The sequence below is a fragment of the Plodia interpunctella genome, chromosome 19, assembly GCF_027563975.2.
Source record: "Plodia interpunctella isolate USDA-ARS_2022_Savannah chromosome 19, ilPloInte3.2, whole genome shotgun sequence".
In the NCBI taxonomy this organism is placed as follows: Eukaryota; Metazoa; Arthropoda; class Insecta; order Lepidoptera; family Pyralidae; genus Plodia; species Plodia interpunctella.
The window spans coordinates 8638558-8649360 of record NC_071312.1 but is presented as its reverse complement, the minus strand read 5'-3'; the positions used below and the strand labels follow the sequence as shown (position 1 = coordinate 8649360).

The following is a 10803-nucleotide window of genomic DNA, read 5'->3' as shown; positions in this document are numbered from 1 at the left end:
ATGTTGATTTGCTGTATAATTACTTAAAATATACAAGATATTATTTTGATTACTTTGTGCTGGGTCCTGAGAAGCAATAATGACCGAGTCCACAGTTCATCTAACGGTCCTGTTCGATTATAAGTGTCATGGAATATTTCTTCCAGACTGCACACTCACGTCTAGTAGTTTTCAATGACCACCACTTGCTTCTATTTAAGAAAAATTTAATTGGAAACCCGCGCGGGCTTCCATATGGATTACAAAACAAAAGAAAGGATCTGATAGCTGCTTTACATCCCGAATGTATAAAACCCATTCATGAGCTTTTTTATATTATCAAACATTCAAACAGGCATGCATCTAATATTAAGTGGTCTCCACAGCTTATCAACGCCTGCAACAATAGTGGTGTCACACGCGCGTTGCCTACTTTGGGTCCTAGGATCTTTTGCCACAGTACCTTGTGATCACACTGCCTGTCTCGTCCTTCAAACTGGAACACAATTTTTAGCTAGAGATTTTACCGCTCTCCATTCCATCAATAGGCGCGTTATACAGCTAAACTTCACGTTTTAGTCTCGCAACTTTGGCTGTGTCTATGCCGTAAGGAATATAGCGTAATGTACCTACCTTTTTGCATCATCCAATGATGAAGCTTAAGTTTTATATCTTTCACTTCACTATCCAACAGTTCTCCAATAATTGCTGGAGTCACAATTTGAAAAATTCTATGACTTAGGTATACCAACTGACACATTAATGTATTCGTTTGTATTAATGACTGTGAATAAATTACATTGATTGAAATACTATCAAACGAAGTTTAAATGCATCAAATGAATACTAGGAACTAATGTTTAAGAATACAATGAAAATCTCTACCAGGGGTGCCTAAAGTGGGCATGAACCGAAACGATTGAATTGGTTAGTTCTGCATTATCATGTTTTAGCTACTAGCAATTTGTTAAAAAACATCCTCATTTTTAGTATATCAAAAAGTTCACACACACACTATGTTTAGGAAACTGATTTGCACCCACCACCTTCTATATAGTACACGGTCAAAACAAACGGGTGTTAAGAGTGAGTTGCACCATCAAATTTTGACGTTGACTTTACCGGCACACCGCTGACGTTTAGATAGACTTACTTGAACTACTTTAAGTTTTTCTGCCCACGTCAAACGAAACTTAACGTCACAGTTGAAGGTGCAAATTACCCTAAAACTCACCGCATCCTTATACAACAGCATGTAATAATATGCCATAAAGAAAAACTTTTGTATTTGGAGAAATAGAAGCAGTATTATCTGAAATCATTGAAACTATTTTAATACATACGTTATCAATTACCATTATTTTACTATTTACCAAATCTTATGTTGCAGTTAATTTATATTGTGTTTCATTTTTCTAAAATTGAATTTAATACCATAATTTAGGTATATAAAATCTTGACTACCAATTACTAACCAGTAAACTGTGTAATGGTTTGACTCTGTCAACGCAATCGGCAATGTTTGTATAATATTTGCTTGCAGTTTTAAGATTATTGAATGTGCTAAGTGAGTATTTAAATTCTTTTACGCACAAATATGTAGAGTAAGATATTATTATATTTCCCAGAGAAATAAATTCTGTACCTCCAGCTGCCATGTTGTAGACATATTTAGGTAAAACATTATTATGTGAATAACAAAGATATTTTTGAGTATAACAAATATGAATTAAGATAGAAATCTTAAGAAAATACAAAGCAAAGTTAATGCCTATTATAATGATAATAAATTTAGGCTTGATCTTTTTGCTTATTTTACTGACGTCCACCATAAAGTCGCAGAGATTATATTTTGAGAAATGGCTGAATATGAAGAAAATACTGTAAGTGGTAATATCAATACTATAAAAATACAAATCGTCTAAATGTAATTGCGCAACAACGCTCACTAAAATCGAAAGAATGATAGCGAGCGAAAAACGACCGAAATATTTCAGAACTGGTTGTAACTTCATTTTAACAAATCTGGTAAAACCGAAATTTATACCAAATAAGCATTCCAGGATTAAAAATAATATGATAATGGATTTATGTATTTTAACATTTTTTTTTTTGATTGATTTTCTGTCAGATTCATTTCTTGCTTCAATTACAATTTCCATTTTTCTTTATTGTAATGTTTTCTTAAAACGTGAGTTAACTTGCGTCGTCATAGTTGAATACATCGCATTTAAACTGCAAAAATAATACAATTAATGTGGGTATATTCGACATAATTAACTTACAAAGCTACAATAAAACAATTTAATGGTTGGTCATTTATTTCTTTATAACACAGAAGTAGGCTAATGGAAGCCGAAAATTGTAGTCTATGGACACAAGCTGTGCAATAATCTTGATGTCATCATACATTTGTTGAACTAACCTACAATCAAAATAATTATAGACACAAGTCATAGAATTATGTCAATAAGTTAATAGATATCTAAATAAAAGCAGCGAACAAGTGAAGTAGCCACGTACTGAAGTGAAAATAAAATTAAGAAATAAATAAAATACTATTCAGTCTATAAATCAATTTAAAACTAGTTACACGATACACATAAAAATACCAAAGACGCTTGTTACATTCTTCTTAAAGAATGTCTCTTTGGTTTAAGATTAGGTTTTATACAATTACCACCAATTTTCGGTTAGTCCTCACATGATTAGGACGATACTCGTGGCTACGACGGAAATTCTGTTGACGTAAATGTGCTTTATAAAATATCTACCTACTTTTGTATTTTTTACACGAAATCTGAATGATATTTTCAATTGAGTCTACCTACTTTGTATTTTTTACAGGAAATCTGATAATAAAGTATAATAAAGTCTCTGAAAATAAAGTATCTGCGACTTCATCATGGATTTGTACAAAATCTTAAACAAAAGTAGGAACTACTTTATTATATTTACTATAACTATTCTCTTTAATATTGTTATCACATATATTTATAATTTGATCAATGCATTATTATTATAACTTATTTTTTTTAATCTAAAACTTTTTACAAGTTCACTAGTAATTGCTCCGATTTCAAGATCATGCTTTCCATATTATTTGTGACACTTTTGAGATACATTTATTCTTTTATTTTTAGTAAGTTCAATGAAAGTAATTGTTTCGTTTTTTCATTTACCTTTGTTGTATTTATCCCGCCATGTTTGAGTATAGACATCGTGATGATTGTATTTCATTCGATAATTTACCGAATATTGAAGAATACTAATTATTCAAATCGACTTCAAGGATATAACGGTTCAAGGTTCGCCTGTGAGAACATTTATAAGGCTATGATCGCCTCCACCCAGTAAGTAATGTTGATTTTTAAAGCTGATGTACCATGAGTACCCTGTTCCTGTAAAAGTCTTACCTTGGTGCAGTTAGTATTGTATGTATGCAAGATGTACCTACTCATCTTATGCTATATTATATCTATTTTATGCTATATTGGGTCAAATATTTGAATGACAAATAAAGATATTCAAGTTAATACTAAATGTTCATCATAAATATGACTTCCGACATCATAATTTATTATTTCGAGCTATTTGGAGAATTTTAATCACAATGATTGGTTCACGCGCTTAATAACCTAAAAGCTTTAACATTGAATTTTATCCTTGCTAGTTTTATGGTATACCTTGTAATGTTTGCATCGGGCAACTAACCCTAATGGATTTTAATAAATATGCTTATTAATATTGACCAATTAAAAACTATCAACAATGTCTACAACAATAAATTCCAAAACATCTAAAATTACGATAAAACTATTTAATTTTGCTTTTATATTAATTTCAATATTATTATGTTTGGACTTTGGATATTTAAAATACACACATCAATCAATTAAATACATACACAAAATTATACTTTCGTTTCAAGTTACTACTGTTTTAATTGTATTCTATCTTTGTTCTCGTACTATCCTTGTTTGGTGTAGCCTTACAATCGTGTGGTATGTAAGTCTCAATGTCGTTTATTTGATAAGTATCATTACAACACAAATGACTTGCGAACAAAACAGTGTCTTTTCCTTTCATAAAAACTTATCTATGATTGACAAGAAATTTGGTTTCTCCACTAGTGCGTACAATATTGAATTTAAATTCCTATTGCATTTCGTTTCATCTTTGATGTATTCGAAAGCAGCTTTATTATTTTATTATTTTTGTGACGAAAATTTTCATGATGTTCCTTTTTATTTGATATTTATATTTGAATGCCCATTTCTCGTATCTCACTCGGTGATTGTTGTGTTTACTATCTTATTTTATTCTGTTTATTGTCGAATGCTTTGCCTTACAAATTTGACATTAAATTATACGAATGGCAACAGTTCTTGTCAACATGCTTATCTGGAACTAGCCGATTTAATGGAGGAAAGACAAAAAATCTTTGGTTGCATGGTAAGTAGTTGTAGTTTTTAAAGAAAAACATTTTATAGAAATCTGCACACAACATACTGTTCAGTTTATTAGCATAAATGGACAATCCCAATAAATTTAACACCAGTAGATTTAGAGATAAATTAGATTTAGTAATGATAGCTTGCTTTGCATTTTATACATAACCAAATACGATGAATAATGTAGAAATAAGTTTTCTTTTAACTTTTGTTTCTGCAAATACATTATCTTTTTCTTATTCTGTGATATTTTAAATTCTATAGTTAAATCAAGCATCTGTTTATTACAGTATTTTTGGTGCATAATGTTTCACGTGGCAGATATAATGTTGGCCCTGTTCAACGCTCTAAATATTGTAGATGTAAGTAAAATATTTTACAAATCGGGCAATGCCAATCTCAACGGATAAAAATTTTTCAGAAAATTTTATTTTTACTAGCCTTTCCAATACAATTCTTGATTTCATAACTTTTGTCTTCTTTTTTAGCTTTCTTCTGTTAATCCCTTTTCACTTAATAATAATGCTATCTCATTGATGTGGCAAAATATTAAAGTAATCATGATAGCAATGGCCATCAATGTAATTCCAATTTTTCTGCTCATTCTGGCCCCAATTTATACCGCAAATTTACTATCGTCACAAGTTAACAAATTGAAGATCGTGTTGATGGATAGACTTTTGCATGAAAGAGGTAAGATTTTTATGGTATTTTATGCCTTTACATTTTCCATTCTATATAGATTCTTTATTCCTCTGACTGATACTACTTACTACGGGTTTGATGTGAACAGCCCTAGCTGTAGTATCCAAATTATTAGTGAAGTAAGTAAGTATCGCAGAAGATTGTACTCATCAGTAACCTAGATGTATTTATTTCCTCTACAGACAAAGATCACTACGTTGCCCTAGACAAGTTCATCTGTTACATCGAAGCTCGACCCTTCAGATACACTATTGCTGACATCATACCCCTGGAGTGGACACTAGTCTCTATTGTTTTAAAAATTATGTCTACGTACATTATTGTTCTCCTACAAATGCATTAATTTAATTATTAAAGCGGGATTTTAATTCGCCCTATCATAATTTGATTATAATTTTATTTCTTCGGTACATAATGTTAACTTCCTTTTATTATCTGTCACTTGTCATTTCTTGATCTATCCACAGCCGCTTCTTTATCGTCTGTTATTTTAATCTACAATTTGGAATTAATTATACTATTTTAAGCTCAGGATAATGAATATTTATCCAGATAATTTTATCTCTTTGCTTAATATTAAGTGCATGTAGCCATTGTGGCATGGACTGGCCACTTGTTTCTGTATTTTTATGACGATGTTATTAACTGTCAGTGTCAAGCTCAATAAATCAGTCTACAGCCAGCTTCCGTCTTTCATTCGTTGCATTGGCGCAGTCGGTTGAAATTATTATTTGTTTTTGTGTTAATCCTTAAATACTATGCCGATCGGTAAATTAGAGGCGTTTAATGCGAATTCGCAACAATGGCCGGCATACATACGTCGCGTAAATCAGTATATTTTGTTAAATGAAGTGAAGAATGAGTTAAAAGTGCCTTTATTAATTACGGTTGTTGGCGAATCAACATATGCTTTAATGTGTGATCTGTGTTCACCGGAGTTACCAGAAAATAAATCATATGATGATTTAGTAGCCTTAATTAAAGAGCATTTAGAACCCCAAAGATCAGAAATTGCGGAACGTCACGTATTTAGACTACGAAGACAACGAACCGGAGAATCCATGATGGAGTATTTGCAGGCTTTAAAGCATCTTGCCGCGACTTGTAATTTTGGTAAATGCAATTCGTGTTCGACGTTAGAGGAAAATCTGAGGGATCAGTTTGTGTCTGGATTGATCAATGATGCCATGCGATCCAGAATTTTTGCGGAAAAGCATATCAAGTACAAGGAAGCTGTGGAGCTGGCTTTGGCTCTGGAGGCCGCGGAGAAGCACGCGGAAGTCAGTGGTACCAGGGAGAGTGTAAACCCGGGGTCGAGCAGCGTCGACGCGGGGGATGGTCTCCATTATACTCGCGGGGGACGAGGAATAGCACGGGGGCAGCGGGGTCGAGGCGCAGGGCGCGGCAGCGGCGTCGTCGGCGCGGGCCCGCAGGCGGCCGGCACGGCGCGCGCGGCGCCGGCGGCCGCGGCTTGCTGGCGTTGCGGCAAGGCGCATCGTGCAGATCGGTGTCGTTATACGCAATATAATTGTGATGAGTGCAACCAGCGTGGCCATTTAAAGGTCATGTGCAAACAAGTGCACGAGTATAGATCGCGAGTGAGTGGGTATAATTACGTGAGTGATGACGGTGGATCGGATGGCATGTTCGATATCGAGGTGGCGACTCAAGGTAACAAACCGTACTTTATTAATGTTATGATTGATGGTAACAATATTGAATGCGAAATAGACACTGGTAGCAGAATATCCGCAATAAGTGAAAAAATGTATAGGAACCTATTTTCAAATAAGTCGATTATAACAGATAATTTGATTTTACGTGCATACTCTGGCTCTCAAATCGAATCGCTCGGTTATATAAATGTAGACGTCGTCTTAGCTAGTGTTACAGCCACTTTACCATTGTATATTATTAAAAACGGCGCTCGGCCCCTTTTAGGACGCGATTGGTTACGGGAGTTACAAATTAACAATATACAATTGCATGAAATAATCGAGGATCGTCTTGTGAGTCAGTTAGCTGCAGAGTTTCCACAAGTGTTTACGGACAAGCTGGGTACGTGTAAGCGTGCTATTCAATTGCAGCTCTCAGATAGCACGCCGGTGTATGTGCGCGCGCGGCCTGTGCCGCTGGCGCTGCGCGGCCGCGTCGAGCTCGAGCTCGCAAGGCTCGAAGCAGATGGCACTATTTATCGCGTAGATTATTCAGAGTATGGCACACCGATCGTTCCAGTAGTGAAACAGAACGGTGAGATAAGAATTTGCGGCGATTATAAAATAACGATTAATCCCAAATTGAAAAGAGAACATTATCCATTGCCTCGTATCGAGGAGTTGTTTGCGAACCTCAGTGGAGGGGATAGGTATTCGAAAATAGACCTTAGGCATGCTTATGAACAATGTTTACTTTCTAAAGATTCCCAGGCTTATACAGCAATCACGACGCATGTTGGAACTTTCGCATATCGTCGTACGCCCTATGGTCTTTCCTGTATACCGGAAAAATTTCAAAAATTAATGGAGGAAACGTTACGGGGAGTGCCAAGCTGTGTCGTTTTTTTGGACGATATCTGTATAACCGGGAGAAATTATAAGGATCATATGGCGAATCTGAGAGCGGCATTTGAACGGCTACAAAAGATGGGTCTAACTATTAAGTTATCTAAATGTACATTTATGGCAGAACAAGTGAAGTATCTTGGCTTTATTATAAACAAGGAGGGCTTACGTCCTGATCCAGAAAAATTAAAGGCTATTTCGGGGGCACCAACTCCAGAAAATGTTACACAACTTAAAAGTTTCCTTGGCATGCTCAATTATTATGGAAAATTTGTTCCTAACTTAAGTGATTTACTGCATCCGTTATATTGTTTATTGAAGAAGGGTATTCGTTGGGATTGGACAACGGATTGTGACAGATCGTTTGACTCTGCAAAACGCGCCCTCCTGAGCGAGCGCGTGTTGGCGCACTATGAGGAGGGGCGGCCGCTCGTTCTAGCGGTGGACAGCAGTGCGTACGGGCTGGGCGCAGTACTCGCGCACCGCTACGCGGACGGCAGCGAGCGGCCAGTCAGCTGTGTCTCGCGCACGCTCAACGCTGCCGAGCGAAACTATAGCCAACTCGATAAGGAGGCTCTCGCAATATTTTTTGGTATCACAAAGCACCATCAGTTTTTATTTGGTAGGCGTTTTGTACTGCGTACGGATCATCAACCGCTAACTTATATTTTCGGAGTTAAGGGTGGAATTCCTCAAACTGCAGCGAGTAGATTACAAAGATGGGCCGCACAGTTGGCTGCATATGATTTTAGTGTTGAATTTGTGCGTTCGGCGGACAACGGGCCCGCCGACGCCTTGTCGCGCTTGCCGCTAGCTCAGGAGGTGCCTTTGAAAGATGCGATCAACTACATGAATTTAATTGAAGAATGTTTACCTGTAAATTTTAAAGAAATTGCTACAGCGACTGAGCGTGATACATTGTTATGTAAAATCAAAGGATACATACAATTTGGTTGGCCGTCGGGTACGAGGTCGGACGATGAAAAACCGTTTTTTGTGAGAAAATTGGACCTAGTCACAGAATTAGGGTGTATAATTTATAAATATAGGGTTGTAATTCCCGCAAGTCTCAGAAAACGAGTTCTAGAAGAAATTCATGAAGGTCATTTGGGGGTTAATAAAATGAAAGTTCTATCTCGTGGTTACATTTATTGGCCGAGTCTTGATCGAGACTTAGAAGAATTATGCCGTACTTGTGACGCTTGCAGGGTGGTACGTGACGCACCACCGCACTCTCCACTACATCCGTGGGAGTTTCCACAAAATCCGTGGTATCGGTTGCATGCAGACTTCGCGGATTGTGGTGGTAAACGCTATTTGATCATAGTGGATGCCTACTCTAAATGGATTGAAGCAATACCAATGCAAAATACTGACTCTAAGAGTACCATATCTGTTTTTAGAAATATCTTTGCTCGATTCGGTTTGCCGTCCCAACTCGTAACCGATAATGGCCCTCCGTTCTTTTCATATGATTTTAAAAGCTACTGTCAAAGTAATTGTATTAAGCATGTAACTTCAGCACCATACAGACCACAGGGCAATGGTGCTGCGGAAAATGCCGTTAAGACAATTAAAAAGGCTATCAAACGGGCTTTGCATGAGAACGAAGACGTATATACTGCGTTGAGCAGATTTTTGTTTCAATATAGAAATTGTGAACATAGCACAACCGGTGTGTCACCCGCAGTAGCTTTGATAGGAAGGCGTTTGCGTGGTCGGTTGGACGCACTACGGCCCTGCGTGGCGGACATAGTGCGTAACAACCAGGAGCGTCAAGAACGCGCAGCTAGGGGTACGCCGCGTGGCTTCGCTATCGGTGACCGTGTTTTAGCTCGCGATTACACCGCTCGGGGGGAAAAGTGGTCTGAGGGTACTGTAGTTAAACAAACTGGGCCATTATCTTATAAGGTTGATTTAGGACAGGAGATCTGCTGGCGAAGACACGCGGACCAGTTGATTAAGAGAAGTGATAGGTTTTCACTCTCTCGTACGAGTATAGTACCCGATAGCAATGAAACTGTTGATACACCTAAGACAACTAGTGTAACTGGTGGCGTTGGAGATGTTTTTGAGGATGCATGCGATGGCCCTCATCAGGAAATAGTTTCAAGTGAAACGGACAAAAATGCACCCGCTAAGGTCGAGACGATTGCATCTCCGAAATCTCTGCCACCACCAGATATGTCTGCCCGAGATTTACGAGCTTACAACCGAAATTTAAAAAGAGATGTTGAAATGTGAGGTTAAGTTAGGTAAATTGTTACAATTAGTGTATAAGGATTAAAGGGGGGAAATGTGGCATGGACTGGCCACTTGTTTCTGTATTTTTATGACGATGTTATTAACTGTCAGTGTCAAGCTCAATAAATCAGTCTACAGCCAGCTTCCGTCTTTCATTCGTTGCAGCCATATTAAGTAATAAAAGCTTATATTATATTATTATACAATCATATCAATATTCTGTTATATTTCTTAAAATTCGTAAAACCGAATAACTTGTAATTCATATAAACAACTCTAATAAATAAACTTGATATAATTTTAATCCTCTAAAAATCCTCTCTTCTGTTTGTAAATAATATCTGGATAGATGGAAGAATTCGTATTAAAATTAAAAATGTCTAAAAATAGCAATTATAAATACATCAAAAATAATGTAAAAACTATTGAACTTTACGTTTATATTGATTTTTTTGAACGTTAGATTCGTCAAATGTAAATATGAAAAACTATAACTCACACGATAATATTGAAACCAACTGTATTATTGATATTGTTCAAATATACATATACTACCGAAGATCGAATAATTCTTACAATTATTTGGTATATAATCCTCCATGCAGTGTATTTAATAAATATTTATTTACACACTTTAAATGAACACTTTCTCTACATTTCAAAAAAATATTATGAAATATATATGAAAAGTTTGCCTTTTCCATTGGCGCTAAAGATATTGAATTGAAACTATTATTTTATATATATCATCTCTCATCTTTACAATAGGTATTTTAATGTATGATTGTCATTACCACCTAGAATGTTGTGTAAGTAGTCTGCCTTATGTTAATTACTACTTATAACTGTGCACGACGCTC

At 36.1% G+C, this 10803-nt stretch overlaps 1 protein-coding gene and 1 long non-coding RNA gene across 2 annotated transcripts; both read left to right on the top strand.

The window, feature by feature from the left end:
• The first annotated feature begins 4051 nt into the window (after window positions 1–4051).
• Window positions 4052–6540, top strand: LOC128678334 (uncharacterized). Its single transcript, XR_010370169.1, has 4 exons — window positions 4052–4434; window positions 4724–4795; window positions 4922–5126; window positions 5321–6540. It is a non-coding gene; the product is annotated as an uncharacterized LOC128678334 (long non-coding RNA).
• A 163-nt stretch (window positions 6541–6703) lies between these two features.
• LOC128678499 (uncharacterized protein K02A2.6-like) lies at window positions 6704–9943 on the top strand. The gene has a single exon (XM_053760084.2). The coding sequence runs from the start codon at window positions 6704–6706 to the stop codon at window positions 9941–9943; it is 3240 nt and encodes a 1079-aa protein (XP_053616059.2).
• The last annotated feature ends 860 nt before the right edge of the window (window positions 9944–10803 follow it).